The sequence below is a fragment of the Petaurus breviceps genome, unplaced genomic scaffold (assembly GCF_028583685.1).
Source record: "Petaurus breviceps papuanus isolate PSGF00001 unplaced genomic scaffold, PetGlider_PUasm1.0 558, whole genome shotgun sequence".
Taxonomy (NCBI): Eukaryota; Metazoa; Chordata; class Mammalia; order Diprotodontia; family Petauridae; genus Petaurus; species Petaurus breviceps.
This window is the reverse complement of record NW_027186376.1, coordinates 4,485,376-4,509,165: the sequence shown is the minus strand read 5'-3', so window position 1 is coordinate 4,509,165 and position 23,790 is coordinate 4,485,376. Positions and strand designations below refer to the sequence as shown.

The 23,790-nt window shown below is 49.9% G+C and overlaps 1 protein-coding gene across 13 annotated transcripts in view; it reads left to right on the top strand.

Moving 5' to 3' along the window:
- Positions 1–23,790, top strand: part of PPP6R2 (protein phosphatase 6 regulatory subunit 2) — a 170,811-nt gene that overhangs the window by 142,768 nt on the left and 4,253 nt on the right. For 12 of the 13 annotated variants that reach the window (XM_069102958.1, XM_069102957.1, XM_069102955.1 and 9 more), the window contains 10 exons: positions 790–905; positions 4,375–4,460; positions 4,879–4,959; positions 5,445–5,542; positions 7,488–7,545; positions 7,881–8,008; positions 8,936–9,117; positions 9,792–9,951; positions 10,134–10,222; positions 11,666–11,885. In XM_069102958.1, the coding sequence (XP_068959059.1) occupies positions 790–905; positions 4,375–4,460; positions 4,879–4,959; positions 5,445–5,542; positions 7,488–7,545; positions 7,881–8,008; positions 8,936–9,117; positions 9,792–9,951; positions 10,134–10,222; positions 11,666–11,885 (1,218 nt within the window). The remainder of the gene's footprint in view (positions 1–789; positions 906–4,374; positions 4,461–4,878; positions 4,960–5,444; positions 5,543–7,487; positions 7,546–7,880; positions 8,009–8,935; positions 9,118–9,791; positions 9,952–10,133; positions 10,223–11,665; positions 11,886–23,790) is intronic. The other variant, XM_069102963.1, reaches the window with a different exon arrangement.

Here is a 23,790-nt window from a genome sequence, read left to right as displayed (position 1 = left end):
TCACTTGGTGTGATTCCACTCAGTTCCACAGCTATTGGGGAAATGTTGTCACATGCCCAGCCCCAGATGAGATGTTGAAGTTACAGAAACATATGCAGGCCTCTCTGTCCTTGTTCCCCAAGATCCAGGTTCTCCTGGCAGGATACACTACACACAGATGCCCCTTGGAGGAGGGGGCAGGGTTAGGGATGGCTGAGCTTGCAGGCAGAGGGGGTCTCTGAGGGCCAGAGTGGAGGCCAGAGTCTGTTCCAGGAATGGGGGGAGTGTGAGTGTTGCTGGCTCTGTGGGGGTTGAAGCCAGACCTTGAAGGGGAAGTGGTTCAATTTTATTCAGGAGGGAAATGTATTGTTTATTGTTGGGGAACTCTGAAGCCCTGTGAAGAACGTGACTGGAGCAGTTCTCCAGGAAACTGGCCCCTTCTGCAGGATGGAGTGGGGTAGGAAAGACTGAAGAGAAAATGGTGCCATGGCCCCTCTGAGAGAAGGGCTGAGAACCCTAAGGACTTGGGCAGCAAATGGAGCAGAAATGAGGGGGCTGCCGGGGAGTCGCCGGTGCCGGAATGGGAGTCACCGTACCGTGCTTTTACCTTGGAGGCCTCTGCTCTCAACAGGGATCCAGCTGGGAACCTGTAGTGGTGGGGAGAGGGGCTGGCCCTTGTTCTTCTCATTCCAGTGAGCTAGAGTAGACCGCAGGCTTTGCCACTCAAAAATAACAACTCTTATTTATGTTACTTTGTAAGTCAGAGGTGGGCATGCTGACCCACAGTTCTGGCGATGCCTTTGTTTGTAGGGCCGAAGGTGGGATGAGGAGGGGAAACATGGGCCACCTCACTCGGATAGCCAACGCTGTTGTCCAGAACATGGAGAAGGGCCCCATTCAGTCTCAGATCAGTGCGTTCATCAAAGGTACGATTCTCCTGCTGTCTCCTGTCCTGCTAACTCCTGACACTTTCACTCCAGATGGCTAATTCCAGGTCTCACAGTGATAAAGTCCCTCTCAGATCTCATGCCCCATGCGCATATTACAAAGACACTTGTATTGGCTGCTTTCCCTCCCTTTCAGTCCCTCTCCTGTCCAACTTTGCCCTTTCCCAGATCTCAAAGACCATCCCTGAAGTTTGGAATGTGACTTAGAATCATAGCATTTCAGCCATCTAGTCAGACATGGTCCTGAACAGTATTCCCGTAACAGCTTCTCCCACGTATTATTCAGTCCAGCTGAAAGAACTCTAGCGGGGTGGCTATGTGGTGCAGTAATTAGAGCACCAGCCCTGTAGTCAGGAGGACCTGAGTTCAAATACGGACTCAGACACTTGACACAATTACTAGCCGTGTGACTTTGGGCAAGTCACTTAACCCCAATTTCCCTCCAAAAAAAGCAAAAAAAAAAAAAAAAAAACCTCCAGCAACGGGGAGCTCCTTCCCTCCCGATGTAGTGCAGACCCAAATAATACTTTAGCCAGAGATCCCAGCACCATCGACCTAGGTCATCGTGAGGGAGAACAAGGGGCAGTGATGTCCAATCACTCAGCAAGCATTTCTGAAGCTGCTGCTCGGAGCCTGCACTGGGCTCAGGGTTGGGGGAGGGGGGTGTCATAAACAAAAAGGGAGCCCTCTCTGCCCTGAGGAGCTTCTTTCCTACTGGGAGAGCCCATATGTACATGACCAGGTAGGTAGAAAACCAAGTCAAGGGACGGTTTTGAGGGGCAGCCTTGGTGGCTGGGAAAAGAAGGGTCCAGAGGGTGATTTCTCAGATGTCACTAGGCCTGTTCATACTTAGCTTTTCTGGCTTAATCAGACCTGACAGGGCTTATCCTCTGCTGACAGGACCTTTGGAAGCCCAGGATTACTTCTTTGCCAGGTTGAAAACTAGAAGAAAATTTAGTAAAGGCTAAATAGCCCTAAAAAAACCAAACAAGTTTTTTAAGCAAGTCTGGGTAGGGGCTGAGAGGAATGTCGACCAAAATCAGAGGAGGTTCCAGTGTGAGGAGTCAGGCCCAGCAATGAAAAGCAGCAGCCCCAGAAGAGCTGGGGAGCCAAGGTGCCCAACCAGCCTCCCTGAGGCGGGGCGTGGGGTTCTGGCTGTGTTCCAACAAAGCTGGGAGGGAGTTTTTGGTTTCTAACCTGTTTCCCCATTTCTGCTTGAGAAGTGGAAAGGTGTCTGTCCAAACATGGGGCCTCTTGCCTTCACTCAAGGGAGGTTCTGGGGTTATTTGCTCCCCTGGGATTGGCCATAGGATTCCTTCTGCAAAAGAGATCAGGCTAAGTGCTTTAGATGGATCCAGTGAGATGCAAGGTCAGGGATTTTGATGGTATACACCACAGTCCCTCTGGGCCTTAGTGCATGGTCCCTGATCCTTCCCAAATATAGTTAGTCTTGATGTTGGCTCAGAGCTTTTCTGCCTGAGCTTGTGCTTCAAGAGAGGAGCCTTAGAGGGAGGTTCCTGGGGATAAGAGAAGATTCAAGGCGCCAGGGGCCTTCACTGCCACCAGGAGGCTGTGGTTAGAAAGGAGCATTACTAGAGGTGAAGATCAGTGGTAGCCAGTGGGCCCCTAGCCAGGCCTGCGGTCACCTGGAGTCCCTCCTGTTTGCAGATAGCCCCAGAGCATCGAGGACAGAAATGAGCTGTCCTTGTTTCCACCCTGCCTCAAATGTCTTATCCAGGTGGGTTAATGTGGATGTGTACTTTCCACATTTCTCTTCTCTGACCAGCTGAACTCAGTGTCACCTTAGAAGGCAGTGTCCTGTGGAGGCCCCCACACTTCATACTTGTCTCTGGGAGGTTTGACATTTTTGTCAGTGACTCTGACACAGGCATCAATGGCATCTTGACCCCAAATCTGTAGTTGTCACAAAGCAGGGAGGACCAGCTAACACACACTCTGGCTACCAGAGTCAAGTTCCAGAAAGTTCTGGGCAGTCTAAAACATGGGGCCAAAGCTGGGAAGATGAAGTTTATTCAAAGCAAATAGAAAGCCCTCTATCTAGGAGCCTCAGCCTAGCCCAGGAAGCCATTTCATGAGTTCAAAGTGTAGGAGCCGGAGTAAGCAGGACTTAGGCTTTTTAAACAAAAAGGGCTAACAGTGAGACGTTGCTCCAGAAAAACTTCTTTGGCCATGACCACCCTGAGAGGGCAGAGCTTCCCGGATCTGGGGGCAGGAGGCCTGTTGCCATTGGCAGGGCTGGGCTCAGAGTGTTGGGAGGCCACTGGGGGTGAGGACAATGGTGACCATAGCTGTCAGCGCTTTGAGGCTGGCAGATCTTGCATGTGGGTTATCTCCTATCTCTGGGTACCCAGGGCAGTGAAAAGTGGGCAGGCCACGTCACGTGCACGTTTGGCCTGCAGAAGCAGCCTGGGCTGGGCTGAGGGGATGCACACTGTGGACAAGGCCTTGGCCTTGGTCCGCTTGACTCCACAGGCAATGAGAAGAGGCTATAAGAAGCCAGTTGAGGCTGATGACAGAAAAAAAGTGCCTTGGCAGAGGAGCTGGCCAGAAGTGGGCTGGATGCCTTGGGAAGCAGGGACCTCCTCCAGCTGAAGGCTGCATGACCATTTAGGGGGCTGACTCACCTTGGGGTCACTTCTGATGATTCTCTCATGCTATGGCAGGCAGGCGCCCACCTTAGGGTGCCAGATTTCCTAGGAATCCACCCTAGGGTGGACTTGCACATATAGCCAGATTCTGGCTACTCAGGGAAGCCTGGCTGTTTCCTAGGCCCGTGCCTTGTCTAGGGGGTGGACTGGGCTTGGGAAGGAAGAAAGCAAGACTGCCTTCTTGAGCAGCTGTCCTCTACGTGGTATCCACAGACCATGGTCTGGGCCTCCACCCAACCCACAAGAGCCTAAGCACACCCAGACTTCATTTGGCTTGTCCAGTGAAATGGGGCGGTACAATTTCTGCCATCCTGGGGAAGAAAATGGCAGTGGCCCAACCAGCACACGAGTGAGCTGTCCTGCGGGGCCCTGGCATGTGATGGAGCCTCCCTTGAGCTCCCAGAGGGCTAGGGTTTAGTCCAGCACCTCTTCAGCCCAGGCCATGTCTCTCCTGATCAGCTCCTTAACAACAGGATGAAGAAGCCAGGCGTGGCAAGCTCGAATGTCCCTTCCAGCAGAAGTCAAGGCCCTCTCATCAAGGGGACCATGGGATGCAGTGGAAGGAAGCCTGGGTTTTGAGTCAGAGTCCCAAGTGCAAGCACTGGCTCTGCCTCTTCATCCTGTGTGACTGTCACCTCTTTTTTTTTTCCAACCTTAAAATGAGGGGTTTGGCCTCCCCGACTTCTGCAGTGCCCCCTGGCCCCCAGCACATTAGGGTCTATGGTCTCACCTTGGGCTCCAGGAGCTGTTGTGACCAGATAGAGCCGTTTTCCCTACAGAGCTTCCTGAGGATTGCCGAGGGCGATGGGAGAGCTTTGTGGAGGAGACGCTGCCAGAGGCCAACCGGAGAAACACTGTTGACCTGGTAAGAGGGCAGGGGGTGCTGACAGCGGCAAAGGCACAGGAGACACTCGCGGGAAGCGGGATCGTTTCCCAGCCTTCACTTAAAGCCTTCACTCATTTCCTTCAGTTGATCCAAATCTGGCTTGGGGAGGTCGGCCCAGGTCAGGAACACCTCTCCAGGAGGCCCGACCAGATGGTTGCCTAGGACACCAGGTAGTGGAGGCCTCGAGGGACTTGGGGGCCTGCGAGCTCAGGCTCGGTCCCGGTGCCCACCTCCCGGCATTGTGTTTACTGCGGGCCTCCCTCTCTGGGGTTCTTTTTGTCTCCAGGCCCCAGGGGAGCTCTCCTGGCTCTCGGGGGTCAGAGGCCGGCCAAGGGGGGCGAGGCTGAGCCGTGGGCTTCCCCTGAGCTCCCCCCCACCCCGGCTGCTTGTGTTTTAGGTGAGCACTCACCACCTTCATTCTTCCAGTGAGGATGAGGACATGGAAAGCGCTTTTCCTAACGAGCTGTCCCTGCAGCAGGTGAGTGCTGTGCCTCCCCAGGTGGCTTCTTAGGGGAGGCTCTGGAGCTAGAGGGTCTGGTCTCAGGTTATTTAGCTGAGTGGCCTTGGGCAAGTCACATAGCTTCCCTGGGCCTCAGTTTCCTCAGATCTAAACTGAAGGGCTTGAACTAGTTGCCTCTGTTCCCTGACCCTACAGATGGGCATGGGGTCACCATATACACTGAGGGCAGGCAGAGTGGGGCTGGGAAAGGGTCTCCAAGAGGGGCACTTGACCCTTCCAACTGCCAGAGGAAATGGGGAATCAGTGGAGAGCAGACAGTCCGGGGGCAGCCTGCACAAAGCCCCCTGGAGTATCTTGTTCCTAAGTGCCCACACTCAGAGCTCAAGCAGAAAGGTCTTCCTGGAGCTGCCTTGGAGAAAGGCCATGGCCTCTAGGGAGCCACCCGGACAGTCCTGGGTGGCTATGGGTGCAGCTGCCAAGTGACTGGCCACCACCGCCCGCAGGCCTTCTCTGAATACCAGATCCAGCAGATGACCGCCAACTTTGTGGATCAGTTCGGCTTCAATGATGAAGAATTTGCAGACCAGGATGACAACATCAAGTGAGTTCAGCCAGCTGACTAGGCAGGGAGGCCCCAAATCTGGCCTATGGTCAGGCCCAGCATCTTGCCTGGGGGGTGGGGGGAGCGCCTGGGGGAGCCCAGCGTCTTGGCCAGGGTGGGGTCTAGGGGGGCCTGGCGTCTTGGCCTGGGGACTCAGGGGGGCCAGCGTCTTGGCCTGGAGAAGCCCGGTGTCTTGGCCAGGGGCCCTGGGGCCTTTGGGCCTGAAGGGCAGCTGGTTTATCCTCAGCCCCCACTTGTCTCCCTCCCTCCCTCTGTGCCCTCCTGGCCACATGCAGACAGCGCCCCACTGGCAGCGAGCCCATCAGCTGTGTCTGGAGGGGTGGGGGTGGGCTTTTTCAGGGGCCCTCTGAAATCGGGGCTTCATATTGTGTGGGTCAGAGTGCCCGAGGCTTCTGGAGACGTTTGTCCTTACGATGTTTGTTGTCAACTGTCTATGACCCCGTTTGGGTTTTCCTGGCAAAGACACTGGAGTGGTCTGCCGCTTCCTTCTCCAGTTCACTTTACAGAGGAGGAAACTGAGGCAGACAGGGTTCAGTGACTTGTCCAGGGTCACACAGTGAGTGTTTGAGGCAGGACCCGAACTCGAGAAGATCAGTCTTCCTGACTCCAGGCCTGGCACTCTGTGGCGCCTCCCAGAGGCCCATTGTTTACATTATTTTTGTATACATAGTGGTCCTGGTCTGCTCACTTCTGTCAGCATCCATTAGTAAAAAAAGTAAAAGTGTCTCCAGGTTTATGTGAAACCTCCCCTTCGGTACTTCTCCCGACTTAATAGCATGCCACCACATCCCCGTCCTGCCCCTTGGCCAGCGATTCCCCACTTGACGGGCACTTCCCCAATACCCAATTCTTGGCTACCACAAATGGCTGTCCAGCCCGAGGTCTTGTGGACATTCCGGTGACTTCCTAAGTAGAAAAGGTACTTTCCAAGCTGCCGGGTGCTGTTGCAATGTTAACTATTATACTGCCTGTTTTAAGATACTTTCATCAAGAAACCCCCAGAATGTCCTGTGCAGTCTCAGCATGTGAGGCTTGTGCATTTAGTGTTCAGCTGTGAGGTGTCACTGGATCCAGAGGCAGGGCGGGAGGCTGCGCTAGCAGCGCTGGCCATGGGTGACACTTCCCCTGCTCCCCACTTTCACGTCCCAGAGCACAGGCTTGAGACTTGGATTGTTGCTCTGAATTCAGCTGGCATTAGTCTTACCCCTCAGACACCAGCTCTGTGACAGGGTTCAGATTGTCACAGCCAAACTCCCTTACTGCTGGAGCAGGTCCTCAGGGGAGAGAACACATGAATTTCCCCAGGAGGTCTCTTCACCTTCTGAGACTGCAGGGTGAGGTCAGTGCTGCTCTTTGGAGGGGGCATGCCGCCATCTTGCATGCCTTCCCCTGTAGCCGCTGCCTCCTTCTCTTCTTCCTCCTCCTCCTCACTGCCCTCCTGATCCCCGTTCTCCAGATTACTTTTAGTGAAATACTCTGAGGTATGGGAAGCACCAAACCTACAACAAAAAGAAGATGGTGGGAGGTGCCCAAGCACCAGGCTTCGCTTTATGGAAAGCAGTTTCCTGAGAGTGACCATGAACAGAGCTGGGCACAAGATTCCCAGGAAGTCATCACAGCTTATGGTGGTGTCTGGCTTAGGGATATGCTGCTCGAGTCTGAGGTCACTAGGGATGGGGGAGCTGCCAAACGGACTTTCTTTATTCCCTTTAAATAACTTGCCTAGGGGAAGGAGGAGTCCCCCACCCAGCCAGGTCCTCTGATACAACACCAGACCCAGCAGCCTTGCATTGTTCTGTCCTGACATCGCTTCTCCGTCCATCCCCATCCCCAAGTGTGAGCAGGGGGGCTAGGAGGGCTGTGGCCAGATTCAGGCCAGCAGCCCCACTCACAGTCTCAGCTCTCACATCTGTCTTTGTTGCAGTGCCCCCTTTGACAGGATTGCTGAGATCAACTTCAACATTGAGGCTGATGATGACAGTGTAAGTGGGCCTGGGGAACCCTTGCTGCTTGGTGCTGGGGCGGGGGAGTTGGAAGCACCTTGAGCTGGGAGCTGAGGCCTACACACCAACAGACTCAGTCCTTGAAATCAGAACAAGGAAAGGAAAGAGGGATCAGGAGGCTGGCATGGTTCTCAGCTTGGGGCCAAACCAGGCCAAGGCAGGGAGCACAGGAGGAGCATCTGAAGAAAGGCCCTGAGCCAGGCACACTGGGGCTGTCCTCCTTCAAGAGGCCCTCCTGGCGCCCTTCCCATCCACCCCAAAGAGGCTTTGGGGGGAGAGCTCCGGGAGCTAATCTCCGTGGCACTTTGTTTCAGCCCAATGCGTCTCTGTTTGAAGCCTGCTGCAGTGACCGAATCCAGCCATTTGATGACAATGAGGAGGAAGAGGACATTTGGGAGGACAAGGAAATCAACTATGCAACTCAAGCCAAATCCAGAACCAGGTAAAGGGAAGCCAGAGGCCCCTTCAGCTGATGCTGCCCCTGGCTGGGCCCCTTCCTGAGACCTGGCACAACCTGGGGTAGCCAGGGCACGGTTTCCTAGAGGCCTCTCTGGGGCCCTGCAGGCCCCTGCCCCTGGAGTGTAGCAGCCGGCCTGGACCTCTGCCTCTGCACGTCCGGCTCCCCCCCATGCAGTGTGTTTGGGCTCTAGAGTGAAGACCTGGGAGCAAAGTGTCAGAGACAGTTTATAAAGCCCCTCCTGTGTGCTGGGCACTGGGCTGAGCACTTCACAATTGTCATCTCACAACAGATCCTCCCCAGCTGGGGGACCCTGGACAAGTCACTAAGCTCTGCTGGCCTCGGTCTCCTCAGCTGTAAAGTGGGGATCATAACAACGACTCCCCAAGTTGTTGTGGGGGTTCAGTGAAATAATTGTGAAGATAAAGCACCCAGTGCAGTGCCTGGCACATAGTAGGTGTCATTCTGTGGTTAGCAATTTAAAGAGAAACCTGGCTTTTACACTGAGAATCACCATTTGGCTCATTTGGTTCCAAAAGCAGTTTGGACTGAGGAATCAGAGGGTGGCCAGGGACCCGAGGTCAGTGAAAGCCGGCCCTCTGCTGGCCAGTCTTTGGGTTGTCGGAGTTTGTTTTCTGGCAGGGCCCTTCCCTTCCCCATCGCCTTCCAGCCACTCTGTTCTTTGGCAGGGAGGCCTCCCTGAGGTGGGCTAGCTTTGGCGCCATGTTTCTCCTGCCAGGTTTTCGGGGCACAGAGCTTCAGGGCCCCGCTCCTGACCTTCCTCTTGTGCTGCCGTCCTCTTCCAGTAGCCTGGCCCTCTGTGGGCCTGTGCCCCTGGACTGTCAGTGGGTCAGAAGACCCAGGCAAGCAGAGCCAGGCTGGGCACCTCCCGCCATCTTCTTTTTGTTGTAGGTTTGGTGCTTCCCATACCTCAGAGTATTCCACTAAAAGTAATCTGGAGAACGGGGATCGGGAGGGCAGCGAGGAGGAGGAGGCAGCGGCTACAGGGGAAGGCATGCAGGATGGCGGCATGCCCCCTTCAAAGAGCAGCACTGACCTCACCCTGCAGACCAGAGATGTGGCCTCCTCAGAAGGTGAAGAGACCTCCTGGGAATATTCATGTGTTCTCTCCCATGAGGCCCTGCTCCATGCCAAGCCCAGTCCTGAGGATGCCAAGTGAAGCAGCATGGTGGTGTGGTCCTGGTGTGGTGGTGGGCTCTTGGGAGGGCAGTGACATGCCTGAAGGCTTGCCCAGGCCCTTTGTCCCACAGCTGCCTGGGGCTCAGATGGCTCCTCTCAGTCCTGCTGCCAGGCCATAGTCCCAGGTCCCTGCCTAGTCTAGGGCTCAGTAACAGGTGCCCTGAAAGTCCTCAACCCTGATCTGGGAGAAGCTCTGGTCCTGCCACACTCTGGGCTTCAGCATCCTGCTGTCTGCTCCGGGACAAGGGGCTTACATGGGCCTTAAACTATGAGCTCTCATCCTGTTGAAGGAGGACAAGAAAACCTGCAGTTCAGTCTTTCTCCAGTGGGCAGCCCAAGCCCAGGGCTCCACAGGAGCCTGCTGCCCTGTTCTGTTCTGATGAACAGGTCCAGCCCTTGTCATGTCCTCCCATCTGGATGAGATGCAGTCTTCTCTTGGCCTGCCTCCCTCTTTCCTCTCTTAGCAAGGACCTAGCTGTAGCCACAGTAACCACTGCTCTCTCCTCCTACCCCCTACCCCCTGCCTCCCTCCCTCCATCCCTCCCCTCCCTCTTCTTCCCCTCTGCAGGTTCTGGGTGGACAGCTGTATTTGATGAGCCAGTAAATTCAAAGCCGCCTCCCTCAGGTGTGGCCATGGACATTGGTTCTCGTGTATGGGATGCAGCTGCTCCAGACACTTCAGATGAAAAAGGCTGGGCAAAGTTCACAGATTTTCAGTCTTTTTGCTGGTAAGAGACTCATGGCAGGGAGGGCCCCTTTGGGGGAGGAGGCAGCCAAGGGAGCTCAGGCATTGTGCACAGTGTCACACACCTTGTTCTCAGTGCTTGGGCTTTGGGTTGGGACCCTTGATCCTTACTGGGCTGAGAGGGTTTCTGCGCAGGTCTGTCAGCCCTGGCCCCTCTTTTTTCAGCTCAGAATCAGGTCCTCGATGCAGTTCTCCTGTGGACACAGGGAGTGGCCCCTCTGAGGGGAAGCCCAAGCAGAGCCAGGACAAGAGCTGTGAGTGGGCTCAGAGCTGGGGGGGGGGGGGGGGATGGGAAGGTTGCAGAGGGTGGCACATCTGGCATACAGTGAAGCTGAGAGTGGGGCTGGTGTCAAAGTCCCCTGCAGACTCCACATCGGATCCATAACACCGACCTATAGAAGTGTCAGTATCACTGCCCCTGCAGAAGCCAGCAGGTCAGCAGGAAAACCAGCTGTCCTGGCTGCTGAGACTCAGCTTGGCTCCTGCCAAGGCGCTGTAGGAAGATGGGACTGGACTCTCAGCTCTCTGGAATAGACTATAGGGATGGGCTTCTAAAAGAGACCCCAAATAAAATTCATCTAAAGGCTAAGCAGGTTCAAGGAAGGGATGTTGGGGTTCAAAACCCCAGGTCACTGTGTGGCTTTTTAAAAAATATTCTGAAAATATTAGGGTTTTTTCTTTAAATTTTTGAAACTTTACTATGCATTATTGGTAACCCTTGGACCAAAAGAGGCAAGATCTAAAAAACAGAGAAAAGGTCAAGTGTCATTGTGGCCAGCCCAAGCCTGCCAGAGCCAGAGATGGTCAACCCAAACCCACCAGAGCTGGAGATGGCCAACCCAAACCCACAAGAGCTGGAGATGGCCAACCTGAGCTCACTGGAGCCAGAGATAGCCAACCCAAACTTGCTAGAGCTGGAGATGGCCAACCCAAGCCTGCCGGAGCCGGAGATGGCCAACCCAAACCTGCTGGAGCTAGAAATGCTCTCAGTGACTTCCGTCACTGAAAGAGGGCCTTTAGTCATTGCAGCCCCAGGGGTGGGCGTTGGAAGGAGGGAATAGAGAAGAGACTTTGGGTTGTCTGACCCAAGAGGTTCCAGCTCAGCTTCAGGCTCCTCCTGAAGTTTGCTTTGGAGCCTCCTGACTATCCTGAGCTGCTCCTGCTCCTGTTTTGGTTCTGTAGCCAAGAAGTAACTTAAAAAAGAAAATGTTCAAGGAATCATAAACCACAGTCTCTATTCCAAGTCAGACGTTCACAGTCCTTAAGCCCGCTCTAGAGAGTCGCAGAGATCCTGGGAGGGAGGGCCTTAGTATTCTGATAGGACGCCCATGCAGCGGCTGGCCAGTTCTCCTGTTGCACTGAGTCTGCACGTGCTTTGGGGTGGGCCTCCATGTGACCAAGCAGGGCTGAGGAGGAGGGACACGGTCCCCCCAGCACATGCCAAGAAAAGGTGAAACACCTTGAGAGAATGAGGTAATGAAGGACGGGGGCAAGCTAGCCTGGACTTTCTCACCAGACCCAGTGCACTGGATGCCGCTGGTACTTGTAGGGCCAGTTGCACAGAAGAGGACCCGTTCAAATGGTTCCTGGGTTCAGTAGAGGAGCAATGGCTGTGTTTCCGTGCCTGGGGGCTGTCCTCACATAGCCAGGGGACCCACCCTCACCCTCAGAGTGACCAGTCTTCTCTTCCCTTGCAGTCAGCCCAGCTGCTCCCTGTGTCTGGAATGTGTGTGTGGCGAGGAAGGCCCCCCTGGTGGCCTCTGACAGCAGCTCCTCGGGGGGTTCAGACAGCGAGGACGAGGAGGAGGACGAGGAGAAGAAAGCAGGTATCGTCACAGAAACCGTCGCTCCCGGATCTGGACAGGAGGGCCTCAAACTGACTGTGGACACCAAGAAGGAAAAGGCTGCCTTGACCAGGTGTGAGAGGAGAAGCTGGGCTCAGGAGTGGGCTCAGAGGGGCTGCTGGTGAGGGCTCAGGGGCAGGGAGGCTGTGAGCCAAGCCGAGTCACATGCAGGGCAGGGGACATTTAACAATGGGGCTCCAGCGTTTTGCTGGCCTGGCCTACACCTTGGAGTACTTACTCCTCAAAGAAATCCTGTTCCAAGGATTAGTTCCTTGGCTTGTCCTTTTTCAAATGCAATCAGTACAAAAATGTTCATTTTCCACTCATGCCGCTAGCCCAACAGTAGGCCTGAAGCATGTCTGAGATGTTCTGGAGGGAGGCTCATGGCTCAGGCTGCTTCCTCATCCTTGAAATTTGTTTGGAATGTTTGATGGGGCTTTCAGAAGGGCACTGCTGTCTCCCTTAACCTCCAGCTGATCCAGGCTGTGGTAAATGGCATTTAGTGAACTTGTGCTGTACCCCCTAGTTCAAGAAAGCTGTAGACACCAGGAAGGTTCCAGATTAGTGCTGTGTGTGACCGTCAGCTCCTCCCTTGGGTCTGATCTGACCAGTGGGTGAGGCTGAGGGTTGTACCTAAGGGAAAGCAGAATGGGGAGGCACCCCTGGCCAAGAAGGCCTTGTGGGAAGAAGTCCTGGGAATGTGAGTGGTCACCAGAGTCCCAGAGCAGGACCAGGGAGCAAAGAGGCCTGGGGAGGCCCCCTGGGAGTCAAGCTTGAGAGTATCCCAGGGAAGGCAGCTGGGGTGCTGTGGGGGGATCCCTCGAAGGAGCCCGGGATGTCTAGGCTGTGGTCCCATATTGGAAGGACTGTCACATTCAAGAGGGCAGAATAGGGAGCAGTGGGGGAAGTGGCCCAGGCAGACTGAGGGCCCTCTCATGGAAGCTTTCTTACCTTTGGAGCTGCACCCTTTAGAGGTCACCGGCCCCCTCAGAGGTCACTGGCCCCCTCAGAGGCGGTGAGTTCTCTCACCTTGGAAAGGCCTGGCAGTCAGGCCTTAGGATATGGGCTGGCCAAGATAGCTGCTGGCATTCTTCCAACGCTCTGTGACTGTTTTGGGAGGTGGGCCCTTTATTCTGGTGCTTGGCATCTTGTCGGTGCTCAATGAATGAATGCTGGTTGTGCTGTTGAATCACTTTGCCTGTCTAGAGAGGGCATGGCACAGGCAGGTCTGGGACATCCTGGAAGAAACTGTCCCCACTTCCTCCTTCTCCCTCCCCTGGGAGGGTGGTCACTGACGGGGGAAGGAAGAGAAGCCCTTCAGGCTTGGGAAGGTTAGCGCTCCCACTCTCCATCTCCAGGCTTACACAGGCTTTTACTCTGTGGTCTCAAGCTGCCCAGTGGGAGACTGACCAGGAGCTTCCCTGCCTGTGTGGCAGATGTCTCCAGAGCAGACATCCAGCTGGTTCTCCTCTACTGTTGTGGTGTGCCTGCCGGGGGTCCCTCACTGTACAGGTGGCAGCACACTCAGCCCCTGGGTGGCAGGTGGTCCTGCCCCATCTCCCCACCCACACCCCTTCTGATCCATTAGCCGTTGTCTTGAGGGAAGGGAGAAGCCTGAACTTGGAGCGTCATTCGTGGCTCTGTGCCTGAGGTCCAGGGGAAACTTGTTGGACACAACAGCCATGGGCCCAGCCTGTACAAAGCAGCAGATGGGCCGGAACAAAAGGGAAACTTTATTTCTCTCCCAGCGCTGGTCTTTCTTCCATCTTTAAGCACTTGCTTCTCATGGGGTGGAAAGGCCAACTCTAAAATGAGAGGAAATGAGGATAGATGCACGTTCGTTGACTGGGGAGAGCTGTTGCCTCTATCTCCCAGATGGCCTCAGGGACAGCAGCCAAGTGCCCCAGGGGACAGGGCCTGGGCTAACCTGGGGAGGGTGCCCTCCATGTATGTGCAGATTATTCTCGTAAATACTTTGCACGTAGGTTGGTAGCCTTTAACAGTCTCTGGCATGTCATCTTTTTTTATTATGTAGTAATGTTTGAGATCTGTCCTATACCTTTGTTATCCTTTCTTCCATATGTATTTTAAGGGGCCCCTTCTCCAGGTTGCTTTCACAGAGACAGTGATGCTGAGGCCTATGAGGTGGCCCTGGGAAGACTCTTGTCACAGGAATCAAATGGGGCAGCTCAAACCCCAGCACAAGACAGAAGAATGTGGAACTTGCCAGCTTCCTCCACGAGCCCCCTGGGGCTCATTGCTGGGCTATCCCTCTCCTTACACTAATCTACCAAACCAGACCAGAGTGTTTGGACAATGCTTTGTGGTGCTTCTCAAGGTTCCTGCTTCCAATTAGAAAGTATGGGGTGAAATTCTTCTTGGTTCCTGCCCTGTTTGCATCTTAGGACTCCACTCAGGCCAGACGCCCACTCCCTCTGGTCCTAGCACCGTCACCCGGCCAGGGGACTGCCAAAGGCAGGCAGAGGCAGCCCTGCCTGAGCGAGTGCCCAATGTGAGCCCAGGCCTGCCTTTGTGCCTCCACTGGGATCCCTGTAAGCCACGTCATGAGCACGTTAAGGCCCAGCTCCTCCAGAGGACCATGGCCACACTGGCTGCTTCCAGTGCTGGAGCTGTGAGCTAAGGGAGAGAAGGGGAGGAGGCCCTGACAGTGCACGGGTTTGTCCTTCAAAAAGATAGTGTCCCTTAGATGGAAGAGGGATGCTGGCATTGGGTGCTGGGCCACACAGTGTTTCAGTTCCCATACACAGACATCCAGGGAGTCTCGTCTGTCTGCAGGGCCCCTCCCGTTTCATTTTGCAGATGGCAGAGGGTGCCCAGGTCCGCTGGAGCTGGGGGCTGCGTCTGGGGGTTGTGGCAGAGCAGCTCAGCTCTGAGTCAGCGTGGCCAGCAGGGGTGCTTGCCGGCTGTCCCAGGCCAAGCTTTGGGTTTCAGCTTTTTACTGATAACTCCGGGAGCATCCCCTTTGCTTCTGAATATCTCCTTCCCCTTCCTCCTGCCCAGCAGGCTGGGCTGTATTACAAGCCACCCTTTAGCAGGGCTGCAGGATATTGTGCCTCTGCGTTGCAGTGCACGCCGTGGCACCCGAGGAGGGAGCGCCATGGTCTGGGCCAGGCCCGGGCACAAGAATTTCCTGCTGAGCGCCTGCTCGGGCTGGTTTGGGTCTTTTCCTTTACCGGGCAGCGCCATGTGGTGGCCTCTTCCTGCTTGCTTCATCAGGCACGGGCCCCCTTGTGCACACAGACGCCTTGGGAGCAGCTGAATTGCTTGTTCCTTGTGCACGTGTGTCCCATTATGTCCTCTAACCACATAACCATGATTAACCATGATTTTAGCTGCTTCCTGATCAGTGGCAGCTACTTTATTTCTAGTTCTTTACTGCCGAAAAAACTGCAACAAACCAGGCACTGCTGTGAATATTCTCAGGTGCAGGGAGCCCTTGGCCTCGCTTTTTTCTTCCTTAGAGCAGAGTTGGATCTTTGGGGCTCTCCCCACGAGGGGCCTACCTCTCTCCACCTCTACTACGGCTCTTGCTTGTGTTATGTGGCCCTTCAGGAAGAGGGCATGTAGACAGTGGTGATGCAGCCAGGCCTCCAGAACACCATGGGGCCCCTTCTCCAGCCACAGAAGGGCTGGAGGGGATGGGCAGGAGAGTGGGGACAGCTCGAGAACAATGTGGTTTGGTTGTGGCGGTCTCTGTGGCACCCACTGGACGTTCAGTCACAGGAATAGAGCCTGACCTGCCTCCTTCCGAGGAGGAAGGAGGATCTTGAGCCTTCTCCCCAGTGCCTGGGCACCCCCAGGCACTGCTACTTTTTTTTTTTTAATAAAGTGCTTTAACGTTTTCTAAATGCTTGTTGATATAACCTTTCATTTGATCTTTGTAACAATCCTGTGAAGTAGGCACTACAGGCAATAGCACCCACATTTTTGAGATAAGGAAACTGAAATGTGGAGAAGCTCCATACTGTAGTCAGAACAATTTGAGGGCAGGGAGGGATTGATTTAAAATACATATGGAAGAAAGGATAACAAAGGTATAGGACAGATCTCAAACATTACTACATAATAAAAAAAAGATGACATGCCAGAGACTGTTAAAGGCTACCAACCTATGTGCAAAGTATTTACGAGAACAATCTGCACATACATGGAGGGCATCTTGATGATGTTATCATAGAGAAATATGCAGATTGTCACAAGTAATATCTCACAATAGACCACATTTACAATCATGAGACTGAATGAAAAATGTACAAAATATAAGATCTCAATTGTGCTTATTATTTGTTCAGTACTTAAAAAACATTTGATCCAAAAGAGAAATGCCATTTTAGTAATTATCAAAATTTCAGAATTATAGAAAATGCCTTTAGAGGCATAACAATACACTTTTTTTTTTGGTCTTTATTAATTTGTTTACTTTTAGTTTACAGGATTCATTACCACAATTCCTTGAGTTTCAAATTTTCTCTTCTTCCTCCCTCCCACCCCACCCCCCCCGCCATGGCGCGGCATACAATCAAGTATAGTATCTGCAAATACTTTCACATTAGGCATTAGGCAGGTTATAAAGAAGGATTGTAACAGATGGAATGAAGAATGGGAAAGAGGAAACAAAACCAAACAAGAGAACGAAAATTGCAGGTAGTTTGCTTCAATCTGGGTTCAGTCTCAGTTCTTTCTCTGGATGTAAACATCTCTCTCCATCATGAGTCTTTTGGGGTTGATTTGTGTCTCTGGATTGCTGAGAAGAGTCCAGTCTGTCAAAGTTGGTCGTCACACATACATTGTGTCTGTAATTGTGTACAAATTCTTCCTGGCTCTACCTTCTCACTCAGCATCAGTTCGTATAAGCTTCTCCAGATAAATATGAAGTCAATCTGCTCCTCATTTCTTATAGCACAATAGTATTCCATAACATGCATATACCACAACTTGTTCAGCCATTCCCCAATTGATGGGCACCACCTTAATTTCCAATTCTTTGCTACCACAAAAAGAGCTGCTATAAATATTTTTGTACATATGGGTCTTTTTCCCACTTTTATGATCTCTTTGGGATACAACCCTAGAAGTGGTATTGCTGGGTCAAAGGGTATGAAATTATTTATAGCCCTTTGGGCATAATTCCAGATTGCTTTCCAGAATGGTTGGATCAGTTCACAACTCCACCAGCAATGCATTAGTGTTCCAGTTTGTCCACATTTTCTCCAGCATTTGTCATTTTCCTGTTTTGTCAGCTTAGCCAATGTGACTGGGGAGATGTGGTACCTCAGAGTTGTTTTGATTTGCATTTCTCTAATCAATAGTGACTTAGAGCATTTTTTCATATGCTTATAAATATCTTTAATTTCTTCCTCTGTAAACTGCCTGTTCATATCCTTTGACCATTTATCAATTGGGGAATGACTTGTATTCTTATAGATTTGACTCAATTCTCTGTATATTTTAGAAATGAGGCCTTTATCAGTGATAGAAGTTGTAAAAATTCTTTCCCAATTTCCCACTTCCCTCTTAATCCTGGTTACATTGGCTTTGTTTGTACAGAGCTTTTCAGTTTAATGTAATCAAAATTATCTATTGTATTTTATAATGCCCTCTAATTCGTGTTTGCTCATAAAGTCTTCCCCTCTCCACAAATCTGACAGGTAAACTCTTCCTTGCTTTGCCATATTGCTTAGAGTATCAGCCTGTATACCTAGATCATGCACCCATTTAGACTTGATTTTGGTATATGGTGTTAGATAATGGTCTATGCCCAGTTTCTACCATACTGTATTCCAGTTTTCCCAGCAATTTTTGTCAAATAGTGAGTTCTTATCCCCAAAACTGGGGTCTTCGTTTTTACCAAACAGTACATTACTGTAGTCATTGACTGCTGAATCTTATGTACCCAGTCTGTTCTACTGATCCACTCCTCTGTTCCTCAGCCAGTACCAAGTAGCTTTGAGGACTGCTGCTTTATAGTACAGATTAAAATCTGGTATAGCTAGTCCACCATCCCTAGCATTTCTTTTCATTAATTCCCTTGATGTTCTGGACTGTTTGTTCTTCCAAATGAATTTTGTTATTATTTTTTTCTAGCTCTATAAGGTAGTTTTTTGGTAAACTGATTAGTATGGCAGTGAATGTATAATTTAATTTAGGTAAAATTGTCATTTCTGTTATATTAGCTCGACCCAGACATGAGCAATTGATGTCTTTCCATTTAGTTAGATCTGACTTAGTTGTGGTCATATAGGTCTTGGGTTTGTTTTGGCAGGTAGATGCCCAAATATTTTATAATGTCTACAGGAACTTTAAATGGGTTTTCTCTTTCTATCTCTTGCTGTTGAATTTCATTAGAAATATACAAGAATGCCAAGGATTTATGTGGGTTTATTTTATGTCCTGCAACTTTGCCAAATTTATTTATTGTCTCAAGTAGTTTTTTACTTGATTCTCCAAGTATATCATCATATCATCTGCAAAGAGTGATAGATTGGTCTCTTCTTTGCCTACTTGGATTTCTTTTTCTTCTCTAATTGCTACTGCTAACATTTCTAGTACCAGATTGAATAAGAGGGGTGTGATAGTGGACATCCTTGTTTCACCCCTGATCTTATTGGAAATGCTTCTAGCTTCTCACCATTACATATAATACTTGCTGATGGCTTTAAATAGATGCTACCTATTATTTTAAGGAAGGCTCCATTTTATTGCTATTCTTTCTAGTGTTTTTAATAGGAATGGATGTTGTATTTTGTCAAAAGCCTTTTCTTCATCCATGGAGATAATCATGTGGTTTTTTCTAGTTTTATTGTTGATATGATCAATTATACTGATAGTTTTCCTAATATTAAACCATCCTCGCATTCCTGGAATAAATCCTACCTGATCAAAGTGTATTATTCTTTTTTTTTTTTTTTTTGCCTTTTGGAGGGCAATTGGGTTTAAGTAACTTGCCCAATGTTACACGGCTAGTTTTTTGTGTGTGTGGGTGTTAAGTTACTGAGGCTGGAACCAAACTCAGGTCCCCCTGACTCCAGGGCCAGCGCTTTACTCCAAAGTGTATTATTCTTGTGATAAGTTGCTGTAGTCTTTTTTGTTAATATTTTATTTAAAATTTTTGCATCTATATTCATGAGGGAGATTGGTCTATAATTTTCTTTCTCTGTTTTATCTCTTCCTGATTTAGGTATCAGTACCATATTTGTGTCATAAAAAAGAATTTGGTAGGACTCCTTCTTCACTAATTTTCCCACATAGTTTGTAGAGCATTGGAATCAATTGTTCTTTAAATGTTTGATAGAATTCATCTGGCCTTGGAAACTTTTTGCTAGGGAGTTGACTGATGGCTTGTTCAATTTCTTTTTCTGAGATGGGATTATTTAAGTAATTTACTTCCTCTTCAGTTAATCTGGGCAACTTGTATTTTTGTAAATATTCATCCATTTCCCTAAGATTGTCAAATTTATTTGCATACAATTCTGAAAAATAATTCCTAATTATTGTTTTGATTTCCTCTTCATTGGAGGTAGATTCATCCTTTTCATTTTTGATACTCATAATTTGGTTTTCTTTTTTTTTTTATCATATTGACTAATGGTCTATCAATTTTTTTGGTCTTTTCATAAAACCAGCTCTTAATTTTATTTATTAATTCAATAGTTTTCTTAATTTCAATTTTATTAATCTCTCCTTTGGTTTTCAATATTTCTAATTTAGTATTTAATTGGGGATTTTGAATTTGTTCTTTTTCTATCATGCCCAATTCGTCGAGCTCCCTTTTCTCTAATTTAATCACGTATGCACTCAGGGATATAAAACTTCCCCTAAGAAGTGCCTTTAATGCATCCCTCAGATTTTGGTATGTTGTATCATTTTTATCATTCTCTTGAATGAAATTACTGATTGTTTCTATAATTTCTTGTTTGACCCACTCATTCTTTAGGATTAAATTGTTTAATTTCCAATTAGTTTTTAGTCTGTCTTTCCATGGCCCTTTATTGCATATAATTTTTATTGCATCATGATCTGAGAAGGATGCATTTAATATTTCTGCCTTCCTGCATAGGATTGTGAGGTTTTTATGCCCTAGAACATGGTCAGTTTTTGAGTATGTGCCATGAACCGCTGAGAAGAAAGTATATTCTTTTTTATCCCCATTCAGTTTTCTCCAGAGATCTATCATACCTATCCTCTCTAAAATCCTGTTCACCTCCTTAACTTCTTTCTTGTTTATTTTGAGGTTGGATTTATCAAGTTCAGAGAGGGGGAGATTAAGGTCCCCCACTGGTACAGTGTTTTGCTATCTATTTCTTCCTCTGATTCCTTTACCTTCTCCTCTAGGAATTTGGATGCTACACCACTTGGTGCATATATGTTAAGTAGTGATATTGCTTCATTCTCGATGGTGCCTTTTAACAGGATATAGTTTCCTTCCTTATTTCTTTTAATTTGGTCAGTTTTTGCTTTTGCTTTATCTGAGATAAGGATTGCTACCCCTGCTTTTTTACTTTAGCTGAGGCATGATGTATTTTACTCCAGCCTTTTACCTTTACCCTGTGTGTATCCCTCTGTTTCAGATGTGTTTCTTGTAAACAGCATATTGTAGGATTATGATTTCTAATCCATTCTGCTATCCGTCTCCGTTTTATGGGAGAGTTCATTCCATTCACATTTACAGTTATGATTGTTATCTGTTTCTTTCCCTCCATCCTATTCCCCCCCCCGTTAATGTTCATATTTATCCCCTTCTCCCTTCCCCCCTTAATAGTTTTCCTTTTGACCACCGCCTCCCTCAGTGTTCCCTTTTCAGCCCCCCTCCCTTTTCCTCCCCTTTCCCTTTACTTCTTCCCTGCCGACTAACCACCCCCCTCTTTCGTAGCCCTTTCCCCCTCCTACTGCCTGTGGGGTATTTTTATACTTAATGCAGTATGTTATTTCTTCTTCACACCAAGAGTGACAGGAACAAATCTCATACGAAACTCCTCTCCCTCCCCTATTTCCCTCTAAAATGATACTTTTGGTGTTTCTTCTCCATAGAGTCCTATGCTAAAATTAATTGGTTGTTATTCCCTCCTTGCCCCAGAACCAATGAGGGAAAAGCTCATATGATTCTCATTTCCCTCCCTTCTTTTCCTCTGCTATACAGTTTTTATGCCTCTTTGTGTGGCATAATTTACCCTTTTCCACTTCATTCATTCCTCTTCTTCCATTGTAGCCCCTTTGTAGCCCTTAATAAGATTTTTTTATCATCGTTTTGTGTAATTTATACTCATACCCTCTACTTGTCTATAAACAGTTTGCTCTTATTAAATAAAAGGGTGTGTGTATGTGTATTTTCCTTGTTTACCTTTCTATGTCACTCTTGCATCTCATAATTGGAGGTTGAATTTTCCATTGAGCTCTGGCTTTTTCATCAGAAAGGTCTGGAAATCTGTTATATTGTTGAATGACCATCTCTTTGCCTGGAAGAATATTCTCAGTCTCGCTGGGTATGTGATCCTTGGTTGTAACCTGAGCTCTTTTGCCTTTCAGAAAATTGTATTCCACGGCCTCCGATCTTTCAGTGTAGAGGCTGCCAAATCCTGTGTGATCCTCACTGTGGTTCCTCGATATTTGAATTTCTGGCCACTTGAAGTATTTTCTCTTTTATCTGGTAGTTCTGGAGTTTGGCCACAACGTTTTAGTTTGGGATCTCTTACAGCAGGTGTCCAGTGGATTCTCTCGATTTCTATTTTCCCCTCAGGTTCTAGTATCTCAGGGCAGTTTTCCTTAACGAGCTCTTGGAGAATGTTGTCCAGGCTCATTTTTTCATCATGATTTTCTGGTAGGCCTATGATTCTCAGATTATCTCTCCTGGATCTGTTTTCCAGATCAGTTATGTTTTCTTTGAGATATTTTACCTCTTTTTCTAATTTTTCATTCTTGTTGTTTTGTTTGATTAATTCTTGGTTCCTCATAGTTATTTGTTTCAATTTGGTTGATTCTGGTTTTTAGCAAATCATTTTCCTTGGTTAATTTTTGGAGCTCCTTTTCCATATCATACACTTTTCTTTTTAAGGAGCTGTTTTCTTCATTATTATATTTTTCTAATTCTCCAGTTTTGATTTTAAAAGAATTATTCATTTTGTCTTCTATCTCGGTCATTTGGTTTTCAAAGTTCCTTTTGATCTCATCTAGGAGAGCCTTCTGTGCTTGGGACCTGTTCCCTGTTGATGTTTCAGCTGTGGGTGTGGAGTCCACAGTGTCTCCCTCTGAGTTTGGTTTCTCCCTCTGAGGATAGTAGGACTCCAGAGTCTTTGTCTTTGTAGTCTGCTTTCTACCCATTTTGAGGCAGGGCCCTAACCACGCCCTTCCTCTAGGGTTCCCAAGCCTATACTGTTGAGGGTTTTGCCCAGGGGCAATAGTTACTATGTTTTTGGGGGGGGGTGGAGCAGGCGAGGTTCACTCTGTCATCCTGGTCTTTGGAGGTCCTGATAGGGGCTTTTTTTTTTTAATTTCTGGGCTATGAAGTGGTAGCCCCAGGAGTGTTTGCTGTCCAAGACAGGGGCCCCTGTATTTGGTTCTTACCTTGCTCTTTCCAGTCCCAGCCCTTTGGTGATGGGCCTGGTAGTGGCCCTTGTGGCTGGTGGGACGACTTGCCCCCCAGTTGATCAGGCCTCCTCCTGGCCTGCCCCACCCCAGGCACTGCTTCTGATTGTGGATGGAAGCGGGGTACAGCTGGCTCTCACCCTGAAAAGTACAGGGTGAGGTTTTCTGTTTATTCTCCAGAGTTGTCTTAGGCATGAAGCATCAATTAGACTGTTGTTTGATGTGACTCAGTGAGGCTCCCAGATTGTGTGAGGGCACAGCCTGTGGTGGCCATTACGATAGAGACTGGAGGTCCAGGCCTCCCTGGATGGCCTTGGAGCAGCCTGGAGAGGCAAGAGCCAGGGCTGGCCTGGCCATTGCCAGGCCTTTTGAGTGCAGGCTTGGTGCATCCTCCTGCCAACAGCGTCCCAACTGTCACAAGGGCATCACCATCACTGGGTGTGGTGGCCAGAAACAAGACTTGTGCAGTGCCCTTAGTGGCAGCCTTGCCCTCGGACCTGGTTTTCGGGGCTCTGGATGAGCCGGGCTTACTTGCTTTAGCAAGAGTGTATTCAACCCCAGGGCAGCCCTGAGACAGAACAAGGGGGCAGCCCAGAGGTGGTCTGGAGAGAACAGAGGTTTCTCTGTCTAGCTGGCAGCCTTGTGCCCCTGCCTACCCCTGCCTGGCACAGCAGCAGGCATCTGTAAAAAGGTCTTCCTGGTTACTGCTTCACTTGTAGAGTTTGAGGAAGAAAGGCAACGTCAGGGATGAAAGGAAGGAGCAGCCTTGGTGCCATCCACTTGGCATTGTAGGGGTTAAGATCTGTCAGATCAGGAGGGGGTCCTTCCTGCTCTATATCTGTGACCCCCAGAAAGTCCCTGGGAACTAAAGAAGGGAGAGAGTTAGCCCCCCTCCTTCCTCCTCCTTTCCCAGCTTCACCTGCTTTGGGCAAGGCTGGGAGGAGCAGGGCCCTCCAGGCCCTGAGGCCTGGGAGCTCATGCTCTGGCCTGCCCAAAGACCCCCTCCCAGAGCTCACTGACCCTTTTGTGTCAGGCCTTCTTTCTAGTCTTCTCACAGGATACCTCACGGTATGAAATTTGAGAAGCCTTTGGCCATCCTCAGAAGAGCGGGTCAGATGAACTCCTCAGAGATCCAGGCCCCCCTAACCCTTTTCCTCTTATTTTCTATTTGCTGCATTCTCCTGGGGCCAGAATCCTTCCTTTCTGCCTGGAGATGGGAGTTTCTATGCTCAGGGTCAGGTGCAGAGGAGGCTGGGAAGGAAGGTCTGTGAGACTCTTCCTCGATCCACAGCCCTGGGCCGGGCCTTGAGGGTGCCTGTACAAGCGGTGTCAGATGGAGCCAAAGGAAGCAGGCCTGTCTGTGGCCCAGTCTCCCTAGG